Genomic DNA, 21,522 nt, shown 5'->3' on the forward strand with positions numbered 1-21,522 from the left:
ATAACAGATATAGAAGATATTCCTCTATAACAGATATATAAGATATTCATCTATAACCGATATATAAGATAATCATCTATAACAGATATAAGATAATCATCTATAACAGATATAAGATATTCATCTATAACAGATATAAGATATTCATCTATAACAGATATATAAGATATTCATCGATAACAGATATATAAGATATTCATATATAAGTATAACAGATGTAAGATATTCATCTATAACAGATATAAGATATTCATCTATAACAGATATAAGATATTCATCTATAACAGATATAAGATATTCATCTATAACAGATATACAAGATATTCATCTATAACAGATATACAAGATATTCATCTATAACAGATATACAAGATATTCATCTATAACAGATATACAAGATATTCATCTATAACAGATATACAAGATATTCATCTATAACAGATATACAAGATATTCATCTATAACAGATATACAAGATATTCATCTATAACAGATATACAAGATATTCATCTATAACAGATATAAAAGATATTCATCTATAACAGATATAAAAGATATTCATCTATAACAGATATAAAAGATATTCATCTATAACAGATATAAAAGATATTCATCGATAACAGATATAAGATATTCATCTTATCTCATTCTCTATTTTATATATAATAGAAGTTCAGATTCTTTGTTCTTGAAAAATATACTTTATGGATGACTGTAAATATGTCTTGTCACATTTTTAGTATTCTAAGGTGGGGTGGGCCTCCATTACTGAAGGCTGCCCAGGGGCCACCACCACATGTCTAAATCCGGCCCTGACTCTGTGGCTGAAAAATCTTTTTCTAACTTCACGTCCAGCGTGGAACGCCTCTTGACCAGATTCCTCGCAGGTACAAAGAAGTGACCAGTCGGAAGTGGAAGATCTAGATCTCCATGTGGTATCTTGAACACAAGGTGGCCATGCCACCCCCTGAGTCGATGGACGATTATGGAGTGAGTGGACATTGAGAATTTGGAGCCTTTGTTCATGAGGCAGAACAAGCGATTCAGCAATCAGCCTTGTCGTTCGTCTCTCCACTCTCTCAATCCTATCTCAGTCCATCTGGAACCTCACGGACTGCCGGAGTAGGTTTCCGTACTCGCAAGCAGGACCTTGCGTTTGGTCTCATTCGATGGAGGCTGCCATTAGTGGTGGGCCATATTCCTGTGCCTTGTCCAAATGAGCTTGAATCAATTTTGCTTGATCCTGGTCGCGAACTGGACCCATAATTTTCGTGTCATCGGCAAAAATGTTCACAAAGTTCTCGATTGATTCGAGATCATTAATAAAGATAACAAACAGGAGTCCTTGAACACGACCCTCCTTTTTAAGCGTGTTAATGCTTTCCTCTTTTTTTTTTTTTCATCTATTTACCTCAGCGTCTTTTCTTTCCCTCTTTAATAAAAGAGTTTGCTGCGTGTTAAGCTTTGAGGCGGTGTATAAGGTGCGGATGCGTCGTGGAACGCTTAGTGGTGGCCGGTTAGTTTGCTTATTCATTTCACGAGCTGGTTATTTAATTACATAATACGCGAATTTAAATACATTAAAGCACCTTTACGCATTTTTGCCCTCCGATTAAAAAAAAACAAAAAAAAGAGAAACGGACATCACGTGATATCGTGCGTCATACCAATCGCCGCCCCAGTCACGCGTCATCGTTCATCGTCATTAACAGGTCTTCTTCCTTCGACACGGAGCGGCTTTCGGTTAGTGGTTCCTGACGCGGTTATCACATCTGTGGTGAGTTTAACACGGGGGTTCGTGAAGGTCGTGGTTCCTCATCGGTTCGTATACAATATGAAGAAAAGCCGAAATGGACACGAGGAATATGGCGGGGGTGCGATGAAGAAAGTAAGAGTGGGAATCGTCGGCAAGCGAAGGGACTGAGGAGAGAGCGGAGGGTTAAGGGATGATTGGGAGTGAAAAAGAAAGTGATCTCCACAGCACAGGGTATAAAACGTAGACCGCGACCCGAAGGGGTCTGTGTTCTGGTCACGTGGACCGCGACCCAAAGGGGTCCGTGTGTTCTGGTCTCGTGGACCGCGACCCAAAGGGGTCCGTGTGTTCTGGTCTCGTGGACCGCGACCCAAAGGGGTCCGTGTGTTCTGGTCTCGTGGACCGCGACCCAAAGGGGTCCGTGTGTTCTGGTCTCGTGGACCGCGACCCAAAGGGGTCCGTGTGTTCTGGTCTCGTGGACCGCGACCCAAAGGGGTCCGTGTGTTCTGGTCTCGTGGACCGCGACCCAAAGGGGTCCGTGTGTTCTGGTCTCGTGGACCGCGACCCAAAGGGGTCCGTGTGTTCTGGTCTCGTGGGCCGCGACCCAAAGGGGTCCGTGTGTTCTGGTCTCGTGGGCCGCGACCCAAAGGGGTCCGTGTGTTCTGGTCTCGTGGGCCGCGACCCAAAGGGGTCCGTGTGTTCTGGTCTCGTGGGCCGCGACCCAAAGGGGTCCGTGTGTTCTGGTCTCGTGGGCCGCGACCCAAAGGGGTCCGTGTGTTCTGGTCTCGTGGGCCGCGACCCAAAGGGGTCCGTGTGTTCTGGTCTCGTGGGCCGCGACCCAAAGGGGTCCGTGTGTTCTGGTCTCGTGGGCCGCGACCCAAAGGGGTCCGTGTGTTCTGGTCTCGTGGGCCGCGACCCAAAGGGGTCCGTGTGTTCTGGTCTCGTGGGCCGCGACCCAAAGGGGTCCGTGTGTTCTGGTCTCGTGGGCCGCGACCCAAAGGGGTCCGTGTGTTCTGGTCTCGTGGGCCGCGACCCAAAGGGGTCCGTGTGTTCTGGTCTCGTGGGCCGCGACCCAAAGGGGTCCGTGTGTTCTGGTCTCGTGGGCCGCGACCCAAAGGGGTCCGTGTGTTCTGGTCTCGTGGGCCGCGACCCAAAGGGGTCCGTGTGTTCTGGTCTCGTGGGCCGCGACCCAAAGGGGTCCGTGTGTTCTGGTCTCGTGGGCCGCGACCCAAAGGGGTCCGTGTGTTCTGGTCTCGTGGGCCGCGACCCAAAGGGGTCCGTGTGTTCTGGTCTCGTGGGCCGCGACCCAAAGGGGTCCGTGTGTTCTGGTCTCGTGGGCCGCGACCCAAAGGGGTCCGTGTGTTCTGGTCTCGTGGGCCGCGACCCAAAGGGGTCCGTGTGTTCTGGTCTCGTGGGCCGCGACCCAAAGGGGTCCGTGTGTTCTGGTCTCGTGGGCCGCGACCCAAAGGGGTCCGTGTGTTCTGGTCTCGTGGGCCGCGACCCAAAGGGGTCCGTGTGTTCTGGTCTCGTGGGCCGCGACCCAAAGGGGTCCGTGTGTTCTGGTCTCGTGGGCCGCGACCCAAAGGGGTCCGTGTGTTCTGGTCTCGTGGGCCGCGACCCAAAGGGGTCCGTGTGTTCTGGTCTCGTGGGCCGCGACCCAAAGGGGTCCGTGTGTTCTGGTCTCGTGGGCCGCGACCCAAAGGGGTCCGTGTGTTCTGGTCTCGTGGGCCGCGACCCAAAGGGGTCCGTGTGTTCTGGTCTCGTGGGCCGCGACCCAAAGGGGTCCGTGTGTTCTGGTCTCGTGGGCCGCGACCCAAAGGGGTCCGTGTGTTCTGGTCTCGTGGGCCGCGACCCAAAGGGGTCCGTGTGTTCTGGTCTCGTGGGCCGCGACCCAAAGGGGTCCGTGTGTTCTGGTCTCGTGGGCCGCGACCCAAAGGGGTCCGTGTGTTCTGGTCTCGTGGGCCGCGACCCAAAGGGGTCCGTGTGTTCTGGTCTCGTGGGCCGCGACCCAAAGGGGTCCGTGTGTTCTGGTCTCGTGGGCCGCGACCCAAAGGGGTCCGTGTGTTCTGGTCTCGTGGGCCGCGACCCAAAGGGGTCCGTGTGTTCTGGTCTCGTGGGCCGCGACCCAAAGGGGTCCGTGTGTTCTGGTCTCGTGGGCCGCGACCCAAAGGGGTCCGTGTGTTCTGGTCTCGTGGGCCGCGACCCAAAGGGGTCCGTGTGTTCTGGTCTCGTGGGCCGCGACCCAAAGGGGTCCGTGTGTTCTGGTCTCGTGGGCCGCGACCCAAAGGGGTCCGTGTGTTCTGGTCTCGTGGGCCGCGACCCAAAGGGGTCCGTGTGTTCTGGTCTCGTGGGCCGCGACCCAAAGGGGTCCGTGTGTTCTGGTCTCGTGGGCCGCGACCCAAAGGGGTCCGTGTGTTCTGGTCTCGTGGGCCGCGACCCAAAGGGGTCCGTGTGTTCTGGTCTCGTGGGCCGCGACCCAAAGGGGTCCGTGTGTTCTGGTCTCGTGGGCCGCGACCCAAAGGGGTCCGTGTGTTCTGGTCTCGTGGGCCGCGACCCAAAGGGGTCTGTGTGTTCGGGTCACGTGGACCGCGACCCAAAGGGGTCTGTGTGTTCTGGTCACGTGGACCTAAAACGGGTCTGCGATGGAAAGGCGAGGAAGAAAGGTTTTGTGGAGATTCCAGAGAGCTGGACTTCTCGAAATGCTCATCGTTTAATGTACATCCGATTAAGGATTAAACTTTACGTTCTTCCATCAAACTTCACATCCTTGGTCTTCCTTCCCTTCGATCTGACTGACGTTGATCACTCCATCTCCACCAGAAAACGATGATTTTTATTAATTGTCTTTCAAGGTGTTGTCGTTACCTTCAATGTCGGTACAACGGCGATCACCTGTACCTGGCATCGAGCTTACTTTGAACCATCAGTTTGCTGATCAATGTAATTGGCTGGTTTGAGCGTGTCTTCGGGTCCAAAAAGGACGAAATCGAAATTTCTTAACATTACTTGGATTGCTCTCCTGAGGTCGAGGCACAAGGTCTGTTTCTCACATGATCTGGTCAGGTTGGTGGTCTCTGTCCTCTCCTCCATCCGGTCCCACTCTTTCTGATTTCGTTCCTCGAACTTCTCCCAGCCTTTCCAGGATGCAACGTGTTCTTCCAGTAACTCTCCACCTGTTTAAACTCCCATGTTCCGAGCTTGCTGCACACCTACACACACTTGACTCATTGTGCATTTTCCCTTTATTCCTCTTTTCACATGTTTTGTGGACCTGCCTTCGGAAAGGCTGGCTTAATCGCACTCTACACTCGAGGGTTTTCGGCAGCACCACCATCTCATGCCATTCTCTTTCCATATCTGATTCTGTCCCCGTATGATGAACCTGAGTTAACCCAAAACGCTTCTCACAAGTCTCTATCTATCTATCATCTATCTATCTATCTATCCATCCATCCATCGGGACCATACTCGGTGCAGAGCGTTGCTGCTGCCCAATCAGTCTCCTTGGCTATTGGGCACAATCCTGGACGGGTCGCCACTCCAACACAGGACACCAGCAAGCTGGCACTCATTTTGCCGACCTCGGAAGGATGACGGGCAGAGTCAACCCCTCCTGGAATTAATTCAACAGCTGAGCAGGTTTTGAACTCAGAATCCTGGGATGCAAAGCCCACCACCTGAACCATTAAGCCAACACCAGGCGTTGCGTTCACCTGCTACTCCATTATTGGGACGTTGCTTCCCCTCCTTTGTCTCCTCACTCCTCCGTAAGCTGAGATCTTGAATAAAATGAAATATAAACCTGGAACTTTTGAGTGAATCCACAACTTGAGCCATGGTGTTTATCGGAGGCTCGTTTGGTCATGCTGTGACTGCCTTTTGTTAAGAAGATCAATATGAGCTACTTGAAGAGTAAGACCGAGGATTGTCAAGGAAAGTGATTCACCGTGAATTAAAACAACGAAATCAAGTAGCCCCCATATATGCTGCCACTTTGACAAGGTGGTGAGTACTTCTACCAGTCTGCTGTTCTCCAAAAATCTTTTGTTGCTTGACCCGGGTCGCTCTATGGTATGTTCTCCTTGTCTCGGCTTATCGGAACAATATGGGACCAGTTCCACATTTTTGTTTATTTTCTGCAGCACCCTGGGTTTTTAGCTCTTCCATCAGGGTTTTCTCAGAAAAGACACACTGAATCATTTGTTCCATGTGAGAAAGAAATCGCCTATTGATCGTTGTAAATGGTGTGCATTTGGTGTGTTGGATGTGGAGGAGGTTCAGCACGTCTGTTGTTGTGCTCTGTTTGCAGGTATTGCCATGCGAGAGTACAAGTTGGTGGTGCTGGGATCTGGAGGAGTTGGAAAGTCTGCTCTGGTTCGTTTCTGCTGAGAGAACACTTCATGTGTTTTTATTTATTTATTTATTTATTTATTCATGTATCTTTTGTGTGTCGAGTTTGGCATGTGCAGTTTTCAGGTTTGTGGTCATAAGGTGTACTATCGACACCCGAGCAGCTTATCCTCGAGACCATACAAATGATTTTGTGTGATCGCAATATTTTATGATTTATGAAATTATTTTCCTGTTTGCTTTTTTAAAAAAATTATTCTTGCTTCAATAAAAACTGCTCCCCCAACCCTCCCCTGCCATTTCAGACGGTCCAGTTTGTTCAGGGCATATTTGTGGAAAAATATGACCCGACAATTGAAGACTCCTACAGAAAGGTAAACTATAAAAAAGTACTTGATGCAGTTTATCACGGCCCTCTCGTGCACCGGATCATGAGGGTTGTGAAGGTGTTAATGCACCGATCATGATCCATCCATTGGGAGCATACTCTGTGCAGAGCGTTGGTGCTGCCTAAGCAGTCTCCTTGGCTATTGGGCACAATCCTGGACGGGTCGCCACTCCGACACAGGATACCAGCAAGCTGGCACTCATTTTGCCGACCTTGGAAGGATGACAGGCAGAGTCAACCCCACCTGGTATTAAATAAACAGCCGAACTCAGGATCCGAGGATCCCAAGCCCATCACCCTAACGATTAAGCAAATACCAGGCATACCGATCCTGATGAGGGTTGTGAAAGTGTTAATGTGCAGCTGTGCTCAGAAATATACGAAAGCTGTGATGTGGACAGGGTTTTCAACTTGACAACCCACACCCTCCCACCCTCTACTCCCTGCTCTCGGCAAATGCAACGAGTGGTTCTCTGTCCAATAGCTGTCATAGACTGTGGGCTTTTGTGCAAAATACCCGACTTTAAGGTCTGACCGTTCGGTGTATGCCTGCAGAGATGGTTAATGGGTCACCCAAGGGGTCTCACCAATGATATATAAAGGCTTATTCCATGAAGTGTTTCAATTTGCTCGAACAGCTGCGTTTGTGTAACTTTAATGCTTCTTCTTTCTTGGAATGTAGGGTTTGATTCGGTGTTTCAATCTTTGAATTGTTCCTGCGTCATTCCAACGCTCCTCTCTCTCTCTCTCTCTCTCTCTCTCTCTCTCTCTCTCTCTCTCTCTCTCTCTCTCTCTCTCTCTCTCTCTCTCTCTCCTCTCTCTCTCTCCCCCTGGAGAAGATTGCTCGTGCACAATCCGGGTGGTGGTGGGCTTTTTGGAACATTTAATACTTTCGCTGGCTGTGAGGAGTGTGGGTAGCGTCAACAGTCTGCAAGGCCATTTTTTTGGATTGACACACCAAAAAAGCAGAACTCTCAAGTCAAATTGCTCCCAAATCATCATCTTTTCCTTCTGTCACAAGCCTAAAGATCAACATGTGATCACATTTCTAATTGTGTATTTTCCCTTTTCCTCAAATTGAAAACGGAAGGAAAATGTACAATGGGAGCCCTCCCCAGCTCGCATCGTGCCCATAAAAGTCCTGGTGACTACCCGGAGTGGGTTTTTGGGGAATGTGGGTGTCAGAGGGATGTGCCTTGGGCAGAAGTGATTCCAGGAAAATCTACAGGAAGTGCCGACTCTTGCAGGAAGTATTCTGCTTCCTTTTCATGACTCCAACTTTTCGATTTGTACATTACAGCCTGTGGCGTGCCAGGCCCAACAGCTGTTTTCGCTCCAACAGGCGTACTCCAATCGTGTGGGCCCTTTATATCGCCCCGACGGATGCAATTCTGGAACAGATACAGCGGAGTTTTAAAAACGGGTGCTTGGGCAGCCTTTGTGGATGGAAGAAAAGGAAGTGTAATCATTTGTCGGTCCTCGTGGCTCGTGTGAACGTCCGAACGGTTTGCTTTTCCTTTTACACGAAGGCATTCCGTTTTCGCCCAATGAAACGGGCCACAGCAGTTCGATCTCAATTGTTTTGAGGCTCTCTTTACTTCCTCGGGTTTTCTCTTGTTTTCATAAACATGATGGAATTGCCGTCCCAAGTCTGCTTGAGAGACGTGGTGCTCACCTTTGAAATCGATGCACAGCTTTGCTTTTTTTATTTTATTATTTTTTCTTTCTTTTTTTTCGGTTCAATCAGTTCAAGTACCTTGGTTTATTCTGTTGTGGGTCCTTCCTCTGTAGTGAAGTACCCGTTATGCGTGCATGAAGGTTTGTAAACGTTGCAGTATTGCTCATTGGCCATTTTGTTGTTCCCATGCTTTTTTGGAAAAACAAATAAATAAATAGAGGGGAGGATGATATCTGCTCTTGTCTGTCTGTCCATCTGTCATGCTATGTCCTAAATGGTGCAGAAGTTCATCAACCTTTGGAGTTGTGGTCACCACATGGCACAAAGGTGTGAGAGCAGTATCATTGTGGCCTTACCCCTTGAGCTTGGGTCAAAAGGTCAAATACCACAAATGCAATTATGGACCCATTTTGAAACTTTTTTAAAAATTAAGTTTGGTATGTGCAATCAACATATTTTGGGTAGGGGGAGGGGGTGGTGGGGGAGAAAAATGTTTTTGTTTTTTTGACCCCTGGTACATGCCCCAGGGGGTTCCCATCGTGTGCTGCCTTTTTAGCTGCTGGTTGCATCATTGGTTAGGGGCACGGCTCTGCCGCTGATGCAGTGCCCCTATTACCAGTATACTGGTGCTCATTTCATCGACCTCGGAAGGATGATAGGCCACGTCAACCCCCTAGTGTTCAGTGGCCAACGGGGCTCAAACTCAGGACCCTCGGATCCCAAGCCACCACCCTAACCGCTAAGCAAACACCAGGCATCCCCAAGGGGTGAGGACTTGGGGTCAAATTGGGGGAAATTTTTATGTTGGGTCAATCGAAGTAGGACTTAATGCTGTATTTCATCTTTGCTTAAGGTGGGTATTTACGATTGTGCATCCCTGACTTCGCCTTCTCCTTCGTTCATTTTTTTCCTTGTGCACAAACCCCTCCCAAAATGTTGTTGATGTATCCATCTTGTCCACACCTTGCATTCTCCCTTCACCCTCATCGTTACCTGCATCCCTCGTTTGTCCATCTCTGTCGACCTTCTCCCTCTGCCCTGCTATTGGTGTTTTTCCCCCTTTTCTCTTGCCGTTTTTTTTAATGTTGTGTCCTAGCTCTTCCACGAGCCGAGATCATGTATATTTAAAAACAAAAAAAGGGACGATAGCTGTTGATAAATTTGGCAATGACGACGTGCTGGAAGTGCAAGCGGGCTTAGTTTTGGAAACTTCAGAGAAGAGGTCCACGTTGGTTCCTGATTTGTAATTTTGCTCATGTTTCCTGCTTGGGCACTCCATAAAACATCAAGGCAATGAGGGATGTTCATGGTCAAAAGGCTTTACACTTCGCTGTTTCGTGTAACCATTTGTGTCTGTTTAACTGCAACAGGAGGTAATATGGCAAATGTACAAGTGACATCTTTAGAACAAAATTAAGTTGGGGTTAGGGGACAAGTTCTCTCTTCTCCCTCCCCCCCCCCCCACTCCCAACCTCATTATTCTTTTTAAAAGTTTGCCATAAATATGATTATTTAATTTTGGCCTTCAAACATCCATTGGTTTCTTTAAATCTTATTGCGGGTTCCCACGTACCACGATATCCACAGGGTGTTGATCATCTTTGTTGCAAAATAATTGACCCAAGAACAAAGCAGGCCAGAGCATAATTGCCTTATCCTGAGTGGTGTGGCAGTTTTTTTCTTTATATTTTATTTTATTTTCAATGTGTTTATTTTTGTTGTTTGGGATTTTAAACCTCAGGGGCTGTGATCTGCAGGGAATCCTTTTTAAACGGCCTGGATAATGCTGTTATGTCATTCCTGGTAGCACATCTTATTTTTATTTTTTTTTGCATACCTTGGTCGAGGCTCGTATGAGAGCTAACACACAACTCACAGCAAGGAGGCATGAGACAAGAGGGGTGGGAATGGAAGGGACAAAACAGCAGGAAATTTCGATTCTGATATAGCTCGACGGCATTAGGGTTGTCCTGTTGGCAATCCCATCTAAACCCCGAGCTCATCTCAAAACCCAAATGCCATTGTCTACTAGTTATCCCCACGCTTTTTTGGAAAAATTGAGGGTCGGGGGGGGGGAGATATTGTCTGTCTCTGTCCATCTCCTTCTAAATGGTTGTGCAGAAATTCACCAAACCTCGAAGTTATGATTTCCACATGGCAAGGATGTGTAAGAGCAGGCTCAATTTTAACCCCACCCCTTGGGGCCCTGGGTGGGGTCAAAAGGTCAAATGCTGAAAACGCAATTACGAGTACATTTTAAAACTAGAGGGGGAGCACTCGGTAGAGTGCAAAACCTCCGCCGCCAATACTGCAAGGTCATTCAAGTGAACCTGATATCCTATTCATTCAATTTGACATCAACAGTGCTCACAGAGTTATAGTTTGCAACTTTCCCTTTTACTTTTAACTTTTACATACTCTATTCATTCGTCATAACTAGATTCCTTGAGATAGAAATTGATTTTACGTGGGTATATCCACCTGAAGTTCCAAAATCAGCCGCAATTATAATTTTGGCATGTTTTTTTTTTGTTGGAAATCACTTATAACATGTAGAAATGCAAAAAAAAGAAATCGAAATTTTGTTGAAAAAAAGTTGCAAAAAATTTTTTCTCTAACAATTTTTTTTTTGGGGGGGGGGGTGGAAATCACTTAAAACATGTCGAAATGCAAAAAAAAAATTCAAATATTTTTTTCAAATTGGCCGCCATAGCGGCCATATTGGATTTTGGACAAAGTCCAAAATCTAATGGCATGATCCTTGGACCAGACCTAACCCCCCCCCCCACCAAGTTTCGTCGAAATCCGTCGGAGTTTTTCCGTAATACTGTTCACAAACAAATGGGTGAAAACAGTAACCTCAGATCTTCGATGGCGGAGGTTAAAAAGAAATTTGTATTTGCAATCAACGTTGGATGAATGAAATATGTAACAATAATTTTTATTTTTAAACATTTGACCCCCAGGTTCATGCCTCGGGTGGGGTCTTAAGGTCACAGGAGTCAAAACAGAGGGGAAAAAAAAAGTCACTCAAAATTTGATATTTTGGTCATTCTTGGTGGAACTGTTTGCCATCTTTAACCTCCACCATCGAAGATCGGAGGTTACTGTTTTCACCACTGTCTGTTTGTTTGTTTGTTTGTTTGTGAACAGTATTACGGATTTCGACGAAACTTGGTGGGGGGATTAGGTATGGTCCAATGATCATGCCATTACATTTTGGACTAGGTCCAAAATCCAATATGGCTGCTTTGGTGGCCATTTTGAAAAAAAATTGAAATTTTTTTTTTTTTGCATTTCTACATGTTTTAAGTGATTTCCCCCCCCCCCCCAAAAAAAAAATTGTTAGAGAAAAAAATTTTTGCAACTTTTTTTTTCAACAAAATTTCGATTTTTTTTCCTGCATTTCTACATGTTATAAGTGATTTCCAACAAAAAAACATGCCAAAATTATAATTGTGGCTGATTTTGGAACTTCAGGTGGATATACCCACAAAATCAATTTCTGTCTCAAGGAATCTAGTTATGACGAATGAATTGAGTATGTGAAAGTTGCAAACTATAACTCTGTGAGCACTGTTGATGTCAAATTGCATGAATAGGATATCAGGTTCACTTGAGTGACCTTGCAGTATTGGTGGCGGAGGTTTTGCACTCTACCGAGTGCTCCCACTCTAGTTCAACTCTGCTTTCAATGGGAAGCGTGGGGATTTGTTAATGCCCACGGTCGACTTCGCTCTCGTATATATTTGTAATCCATGTAACAGTGTTGATGTTTGCTGATGTGCATTTCCTGCCTGTAATATGTGCACAACCTCCACTGTGAGTCTTGGGTTCGTGTTTAAGAAAATACAAAAATTCTTAAATGAATGTGCACCTTGTTTTGAAACATTTTGTGATCAGTGATTGTTTATTTGTTTTTTGTTTTTTTAATTTAATTAATTTTTTTTCTTGTTTAGCAAGTCGAAGTGGACTCGTCCCAGTGCATGCTGGAAATCCTGGACACTGCTGGCACGGTATGGCTTGGCGCAATGGTCAAGTGGTGGGGAGGGAGTTTGTTATGCAGCACATTATCTTTACATCCCAACAACTCAATGCTGGGATTCCAGTTTTATAAAAATAATGTATGTTGGGATCTGTTCATTGCTTTTAATGTAATTTCATTTCAAAATATACTGACATCTCTGTCCTTGACTAACTTGATTTATGTACAAGCTACATCTGCTTCTGTGCACTACATTGAGTCTTGAGCTTGTGTTGCTCAGATTATATATATATATATATATATATATATATATATATATATATATATATATATATATATATATATATATATATATATATATATATATATATATTGGTGGAAGAGCTAAAACTCAGGATGCAACAGAAGAAAGGGAGGAAAACACTCGCAGCAGAGTTGAAGGACAAAATAGAGTGAGACTTGGACAAATGAGGGGTTGGGGTGGACATGGGCTGGACAAGATGGATACAGAAACAAACTCTCAGGAAGGAAAGAGGTTGGCTTCGGGGTTGATGGGTGTAGAAAAGATCATTGTTTTGGATGGGGGATGATCTGAATTGGTGGTGAATGGCTGTCATGAAGACCTGTAGGGTAAAATGAGATTGAAGAGAATGTGTAATTTGTTCCACAGGTGGGAGAAAAGAGGAACAAATGAGTGATGGGTAGTGAGCCTGAATTTCAGTAGTTTCACCAGAAGGGAGTTGATGGTGGACCGTGTGCCTCCTGCAGAAACCTGGGGGCGGGGGGAACAAAGCATGGATAGAACAAAGGGTGCAAGACCAGAAAGGAGGCGGTAGAGGACAGAGTCCACTGACCTGTCTGGTGAAGTGATAGGTCCGTCGACTCTGCTTCATCGTGAGAGATTCCAATAATCCAGAAGGCCTTGGTTTCCATGCTGTGAAGCTGATCAAGATGTGAGGCAGAGGAACCTGCCCAGACAGAAGAGCAGTGCTCCATCAAACTGTGGATGAAAGCCTTGTAGATGGATTATAAGAGTTCAGGTGTGCCAAGGAAGAACCTTATACGACGGAGGATGACCAGTCAGCGGTTGGCTTTGGAGGATAACTTTGAAATGTGGTTTGCCTATCATGACTGATGGTGAGACCCAGGAGTTTGAATGCCTGAACTTCAAGATAATTGTTGAGAAAGTAGATATGGGGTGTTGTCAAACGGTCCTTTCGGAGAGAGATGGTGATTGTGAGTGTCGGATTTGTCAGGAGGATGACCAGTCAGCGGTTGGCTTTGGAGGCCAATTTGGAATTTGGGAAAACCCACATTTCAAAGTGTTTGACCATATTCCAATTGAAAGACATATCTCAAGTGTTTGACCAGCTTGTGATTTTTTTTTTTTCAACATCTGAAGAGAGGGAAGAGCATACCTGTCTGAAGGATGAGGGATGTCACGGCAGGTGGTGGAGTCGTCGTCAGCAAATACATTGAGGATTTTCCAGGCGGGGAGATCATTGATGAAGATGAGAATAGAACTAGGCCCAGAGCACTGCCTTCAGCAATTCCAGCCTTGACAGGGAGAGGAGATCAAAGGATTCTGTTTCTGGTCTGAATCCAATTTTGTGATTTGAGTTGAAGTTGGAGAAAAGGAATGATTTGATGTCAAATGTGATGATGGATTACATTACGTTGCTGATTGGAAGGAAGCTGATAAGTCTGCAGTTAAGGGGATCGGTTTTTTTGCACCCTTTATTTTTTATGTAATGCAGTGATGTTGGCTGGCTTCCAAGCAGATGGAAGATGACCTCTGGCAAATGACAGGGTGAAAAGATCAGCAGAGCACGTTTTTAGGACGTGTGAGCTGATGCCGTCTGATCTAGTTGCAGAATCAGAATCACGGTCAAGGGTTGAGAAACTTCTCCACCTTCTCAGGTGCAAAAGACAGAGTCCAGGAGCACTTTTGGTATGACTTGCTGGGGTAGGTAAAGAGAGAGGGCTTGGGGATACAAGATTTGGAAGCAGACACAGAATTGCCGCACTCGGCCTTTTCACGAGCAGAGTCTGCTGTGATGCCATTTTGACTCGTCCTTCATGATGTGTTGCGAAGTTGACCAATTTCTCTCGTCAATCTCACACTCAATTTCTCCCCTCTCCCCCTTTCCCATCCCATACCCTGTACAATTACTTCCTGTGATGTGTGTTCCAGGAACAATTTACAGCAATGCGTGACTTGTACATGAAGAATGGCCAGGGATTTGTGCTGGTGTATTCTATTACGGCGCAGTCCACCTTCAATGACCTCCAAGACTTGCGGGAACAGATCCTGCGAGTAAAAGACACTGATGATGTGAGGAATTGTGATACTTATTTATTTTTGGGTCTAATTGGGATCAGAAGTGAAATTTCTCTTGTTTTGTTCACTTGCGCAGGTTCCAATGATCCTGGCGGGTAACAAGTGTGATTTGGAAGATGAACGTGTGGTGGGCAGGGATCAGGGACAGAACCTGGCACGTCAGTGGAATGGCTGTGCTTTTCTCGAAGCGTCTGCGAAGGCAAAGATCAACGTGAATGAGGTGCGGAGCCATTGAAGGTGCACCCTTCGCTAATGCGGCGCATCATGTACAATTTGTGTTTCGTGCTCGAGCATGTAGTCGGGATCTGTATTTTACTTTTGTTGAAAATCTTCGAAGGAAGTTGATTATCAGATCAGCTCGCTGACCTAATGTCACCGTTCGATGTCCTCAGATCCGTCTGTCTCTGTCTGTCATCAATTTTTATTTTTCTATCTCCTCGACATCTCGGCCGATTGAGTTCTAACTTGACACGATGATAATACCAGTTGCTCTCTATAGATTGTCTGAGCCCTTTTTCGTATTTTCACCTCGGGGTCAAGGTTACAGGGTCATCAAGTGCAAAATGACCGATTGGTCGAATGGCCTATAAGGAAGCATCGGACGGCTATAATGCACAATGGGTTTCATTGGGATTATTAAAAAGATTTAATTTGACCAACTGGTTTCTCATTACCTGTCGTCTGGCCCTGTTTATTTGGTAACACGAGGTCCGCTGACTTCAACACTGCTTCACGCGGTTATTTTAAGTTAAATTTAAATTCTGTTTTCACTTTTCATAGTCACTAAGGTTGATTAACACTCAGTTGCATCAAGTTTTGTATCCGAGCTGACCGTCAAACCCGCTCGGGTGTATTTTTTTAAATTTGTGTTGGTAATACCTGTTTTGTGGCCTGAAGCATGATGAGGATAAGCCAGTTGCTGCACCACCACCACTACTACCACTACTACTAATATGCTACTCACAGCTTCAATTTGGCTGGAGTCGACTCACTCAAGATGATGATGATGATGATGATGATTATGGAAAGCAGAACCACTTGGTTCTAGGAACAAGAAGTTTTGAGAATAGTATGCGTTTTATTTTGTTACCAGTAGTACCTTTGGAAAGGAAGTACTGATTTTGTAAATGGCAAATAAACCTGATTATCAACCCCAGTGCTGTCACAATGTGTTGGCCAAATGGTGAATGGTTTCATTTTAAATTGGCATGAGTCTCATGTATAAATCTAATCTGGTTAAATGGTGGAGTTCAAATGTCCGCTAAGTATTTGTGGAGCTTGAAATGGGGACGGCCAAAGGGTTGATCTTTGTCCTGAAGCCCCTAATAAACACCTTTCACACCCACAGATCTTCTATGACTTGGTGCGGCAGATCAACCAGCGTGCCCCACTCGAGAGGAAGAAAGCGAAGAAGAAGCGCACGTGTACTCTGCTGTAGATGAGTAAGGAGATGCCGTTGTGGATGCCACATGCTTTATCTCACTGTAGTTTGTTGGTTGCTTGATGGACCATCTATTTATTCGTCAAGTTGTGTAGAGTGGAGGTGGATGGTGTTGGGAAAAGGGGGTTGGTCAGCATTAATATATCTGTCAATTCTGCTTAAAAAAATTTTTTCTGTGCTATAAAATTTAGACACTTCGGTTGTATTGCAAGTGCTGATGCTCACCCTGTTACCAACTGGTGATCATGTCGTCTCAGACATGTCCTTGCGGCGTGGTTGATGATGTTCTGACCTATTTTGATCGATAACTCGGTGCAGAGTAATATAATCCACTTGGTCTGAGGATGTTTGTACTGTAGGAATAAATTTCTCCAATTTGAATCCCTTAAAATGAATCTGATCATGTGGATGAAGCAAACGAACCGTGCACTGTGGAACTGTGCAGCTATGTTTGAACAGGCTTGATATCTTGTGTATGGCTAATGGTACAAAAAAATCTCAACAAAAGGAAAAGCCAAGCTTGTTGGTGTCTTTTTGTTTGTCTCACTTGTCTGCTAACCAAAAAAGCAACCTTTTGACCATGCTGCATGGATCAAACTCTCGGTGCATTGTGCAGCGAAGGTCTAACTCTAAGATGGTTCATTTATAACCTGGTGTTGGCGTCGCGGTTAGGGTGGTGGCTTGGGATCCTAGGGTCCTGAGTTCAAGCCCTGTTACCCGCTGAATTAACACCAGGGGGTTGACTCAGCCTGTCATCCTTCTGAGGTCAGCAAAATGAGTACCATTGTAGCAGCCAAAAGGCTGCATACGAAGGGAAGGGTTATTGATGGATTTAATAAATCTGGTATTGGTGTAACGCAGGCATGATGGGCCGAATGGCCACCTCCTGCACCTTAATTTCTTGTAAATTCCTTGTAAATTGTGTTGCCCCTGGGCAAACTGTTCGTGTCTGCCAGTGAAGTGTACAGTTGTCTTGTTCTTGTCTTGTCCATGTTGAAGCCATTGCGCTTCACTGCGTGAATGTGCCTCTTTCCTTGGCTATGTATTGCAGTTTGCATGTCACGAATTAAAAAGATCAGCATTGGCCACACCACTGTACCACATGCCAGAATTGGTGTGTGTGTGTGTGTGTGTGTGTGTGTGTGTGTGTGTGTGTGTGTGTGTGTGTGTGTGTGTGTCAGTCTGATTATTATACAATTCCACACCCCTGGCCCAATGTCTGCCAGTTTTTGCATAACTTGCTGGGGGTACCAAGGTTCATGTCATGGGCAGAACACCTCCCATCCCCATGAGGCAATTCTCTATATGTATGTGTGTTTGTGTTTGTCCATCTGAAAATCAAGAAGCACAAGGAAATGAGGCCATTGGCCCATAATTGCCATGGTGCACTCACAGGCTTGTGGATTTACTTTTGTTTCATAAAGAAAAGTATGATTACATGAGAAATATATTTCTTATCAAAGTTATGACAATTTCAAATGACAGTAAAATTACTCACCCGTAAGTTTTTACTGCAAATAAAAATTACGAACGTCTTACCTCGCGTGTTGGTTGTGAAAACAACCGGAATCGTCGTGCAATCAACCCAAATTCAGATGTGTGTGTGGTAAAGGTTTTGGACGGCGTAAATTCACCTTTCCTGAATGGAAACAAATGGCGAATGTCGTAAACACTGACATTGCTTACGTTCCCTTTCACTGACTAATGCGACGTCACTTCCTGCGTGACAGAGAAATTGATACACGGCTTTTATATATTTGGATTCCTCTGACATTGGCTCCAGATTTTGATTTGTACTTGTGCTGTTTTAACGAACGGTACCATTTTCTGATAAAGGTGTGTGTGTGCGGTGTCTCCAAGCAGGAGTGGAGACCGACCCAGCGGTTGCATGCTCCACATTGCCAAAAGACTGAGCGGCGAAGTTTTCATGGGGTTGCGGACAGCCTGAGCAGTGGAGTCGCTGTTCACCATTAGTTTTTGGAGCCCATGGCCCACTTCCTTTCTGACCGTGGACAGCTCTGGCCTTAACAGATTGAAAAGTTTTGTAAACGTTTATTTTATTATTTTTCCTTACAAATTTGCTTCCAATCACACCGGCATACTGCTTGGTAAAGACCTTTTCACTGTACGTGTGGAAGGTTTCCCATAATAGTGCTTGTGTGCCGGGATTCTCTCCGGCCTAAAGGCCCCACCCCGACCACCCCTGACCAGCAGTCTGTTTTCTGCTCCAGAGACTTCCTCAGTGTTTGTGGTGCAAGCAGATCTGTACATCCAGCATGATGCCTTTAATTGTTTTTATTATTATTTTTGCCAAACTGGTTTACATCTTGGGTAATGATTATAGATCTCCAAAATCCAACTTTCTATAAATTATTCTTTGATCTGTATATTTATCATGGCTTGTACTCGACTATAAATAACACGTGCTCTTTTTTGCTAATGCAATGCATTGCACATTGTAATAATACAAATAGGTGAATATACAAACGTTTTGTTTTCCTTGTTAAACCTGCTCTGTAGATGATCACAAGGAAATGCTTCTGCTCGATTAGTTTTTATTTTTATTTATTATTGTTATTTTTTGGAGTGATGTGACAGCCTTGTAGACCGGCGCTGTGTTCTCTGAGTTTGTCTGTTGCCGGGACTGGGCTTGACCCAGATAAAAAAGGTGAATCCATATCTGATGTCCACAGGGAAAGTGTTTTTAGGTTTTAAAATGTAAAAAAATTTTCAGCGTTTAAAATTTTTATTTTTTAAAGGAACCGGTGCTGTTTGAAATGCACGTGTGGTGGTTGGGGTATCAAGCACAGCCCTCAATTTGTTGCTCCTGTGATGAGGAAACCACTCCATCCTTTTGAATGATCGAGCTCCACAATGGCTCTCTGCTCGCTCACCAGGTTCAACTCTTCCAGATTTGTTTCCAATACCTGTGCAAACCAAATCACAGCTTTCAAAGATTACTTGATGCATTTTATTAGTGGTTGCTGTTATCCATTTGGAACATTAACACCTTAATGTAGACATTTGATTTGTTTATGGTTGGTTTTTGGGTTTTTTTTTTTTTTGTTTTTTTTTTGTCCTCACCGACAGCGAAATAGCAATAAAATTTTAACTTTTTCGTTCATTGTTTGTGATTCTGTTAATCTTTGGAACTCCTTGCTCACTGCTTGGGGTAATTGGTTCCTGGAATGGGCTGTTTTTCTTTGTTTGGTGTCATCCTTGGATACACCAGAGTACCTGTCAGTGAAAGTGCAGGTCATTCAGCATGGATCTTGTTCTGAAAATGCCATTTGGTGGTGGGAACTTGTTGGTGTGTCACTATTGAGAGGCATGTGTTTTTTTTTTTTTCAGGTTTTCTGCATTTCATTATAAAGGTGAACCCATTACCCACTGATCAATTCCCTGAAGGCAACCTCTCATCTCAATTATATATATCTATCTCTCGTGTGTGTGTGTGTGTGTGTGTGTGTGTGTGTGTGTGTGTGTGTGTGTGTGTGTGTGTGTGTGTGTGTGTGTGTGTGTGTGTGTGTGTGTGTGTGTGTGTGTGTGTGTGTATATATATATATATATATATATCTATAATTTTATATATATTTATATATATATCTCTATAATTTTATATATATATATATCTCTATAATTTTATATATATATATATATATCTCTATAATTTTATATATATAAAAATATAATTTTTTTTTAAATATATCTAATTATATATATATATATAATTTTTTTTTTTTTTTAAACATCATTTTTTTTTATTGTGAACGCATAGAGCTTCATACTTAACGTGTGCACGTGAGAGAATAGGAAACAACAACACAATACCCCTGGCTATTTGGAATCCGTGTCCTGAGCTATGACCTTTTGCTTCCGGTTGTTTTTAAACGCTGTGCGGTGGATAAACACGATTGGGTTTTATTTCTATCTTGTGAATATTACTTAATGCGTGCACATGAGAGAATAGGAAACAACACAATACCATGGCAATTGTGAATCCGTGTCGTTGGCTTTGACCCTTTTGCTTCCGTTTTTGTTTTGTTTCTGGTTTTTCTTTTTTCCGGTTTTTGTCATGGGGAATGATGCATGCCGGGAGATCATGACCGGAAGTGTTTATTTATTTATTCCATAATTTTTTTTCCCAAAGTTAATTTTATCCTTCCGAAAGTGATTGATTTTTTTTTTTTTCATGACAGGAAGTGTTTATTTTGTATTTAACATTACCGGGAGTGATTTTGAAACTTTCCGGAACTTATATTTTCTTTTATTCTTGACCAGAAGTGATTGATTTATTCAGTTATTTTTTTTTCCTAAAGTTAATTTTCATTAAGATATCTCCTGCATCATCAAAAAATGATTTTTAATCGTGATTTACATTATTTGATCGCTGATCTCTAATCCAGGCCGAAGTAACCGGAAATTGCGTCAAAATAATCAGCTGTGCGGCGCTTACACGTACCACGGTATAGTTGGCAAGTTTACAGTTGTGAACATGTTTTAGGTAAAGTCAGAAGCGAATGTAAGAATTCTACGTTCGCTTCTCGGCTTTGCCTATTCCATATTATATATATATATATATTGTTACAGTTGTGGAAATTCGCAAACCACCATTCAGGTCCCGTAGGTGAGATATCTCTGTAAGTACATGTATAGTTAGCCCAAACCCGTTGTATAGAGGGAATTTATGTGATCCATCCGGGCTGCGATGCTTTGAGTTAGCCATTTTTTCTGTTCTATCTTTTATTTCAAACAAACAGCATCTCAACTATGCCATCCCCACCACAGCGCCAACCACACTACAACCACGCCACCTCCACCATCAACGCTACCACATCTTCGCCACTCGCCATTCAGTAGGCCATGTGCGGTTACGATCTCCGGGAGCAAACAAAAAGCAACAACTATGCTCGGGGGTTTTCCCGCCTGTTTTTCCCGTCGAGGTTCTCTGCGCTCGGTGTGGAGGAGGGGCGATGCAAGGGTCAAAGGTGAGAAAGGGTGGGGGCCTCTTTTTGGGGGAATAATTCCCTGGCTCTGAGCCAAGACTGGCTCCCCCGGCCCCCGCACGGCGCGGGGTGGAGGGAAAGCGAGAGGTCACGACCCCCTTCGAGAGGCTTCTCCAAGAAGCTCGAAGGGAGGCGGGAGCGAAGGGCGGAGCCCCGCGCTACAAAAGGCGAACAGGAGGGACCTTGAGGGTTGTTGGGTTGGTTGGTCGAAAGTTGTGGTGGTTGGTCAAGAAGTCGTGGTTGGTCGAGGGTTGGTCTTCATGGTCGTCTTATGGCTCGAGTCGCGAGCTTGTTGTTCCTGCCTTGCTTCTTTGATCTGGGCGCGAGCGCGGAAAACGGCGCCGAACAAACCCCGTCCGTTTCCCCAAAACCCCGTCCGTACCGTCGAGCGGGCCACACGAGCAACACGCGGCACGAGCTCGCGGACCACGCCGGAGGGGCTAGGAGTTGCGGTCGCAAAAGGAGGACTCGACGCGATCAGGGAAGTCGCACTTCCATTTTCTTTTGGGGTTTGGTGTAAATGTCTGTGGGTGGCGCCGTCCGTCAAGTAGTATTGTTTTAAGTGTTGCCGTGTGTTCGC

At 45.0% G+C, this 21,522-nt stretch overlaps 1 protein-coding gene across 2 annotated transcripts; it reads left to right on the plus strand.

The window, feature by feature from the left end:
• Positions 1-1,654: 1,654 nt before the first annotated feature.
• On the plus strand, positions 1,655-19,060 carry LOC147008777 (ras-related protein Rap-1b-like). Of its 2 annotated transcripts, none has more exons than XM_085863509.1 (8): positions 1,655-1,777; positions 6,063-6,127; positions 6,409-6,477; positions 12,129-12,185; positions 14,349-14,489; positions 14,572-14,715; positions 15,844-15,937; positions 17,800-19,060. In XM_085863509.1, the coding sequence occupies exons 2-7, from the start codon at positions 6,071-6,073 to the stop codon at positions 15,931-15,933; spliced, it is 558 nt and encodes a 185-aa protein (XP_085719635.1). In that variant the 5' UTR covers positions 1,655-1,777; positions 6,063-6,070; the 3' UTR covers positions 15,934-15,937; positions 17,800-19,060. The 2 variants fall into 2 exon arrangements, with proteins under 2 accessions (XP_085719635.1, XP_085719636.1); XM_085863510.1 differs by having other exon boundaries at positions 1,664-1,743.
• The last annotated feature ends 2,462 nt before the right edge of the window (positions 19,061-21,522 follow it).

This window comes from Eptatretus burgeri, chromosome 18 (genome assembly GCF_056783735.1).
Source record: "Eptatretus burgeri isolate ZD-2024b chromosome 18, Ebu_testis_v1, whole genome shotgun sequence".
Lineage (NCBI taxonomy): Eukaryota > Metazoa > Chordata > Myxini > Myxiniformes > Myxinidae > Eptatretus > Eptatretus burgeri.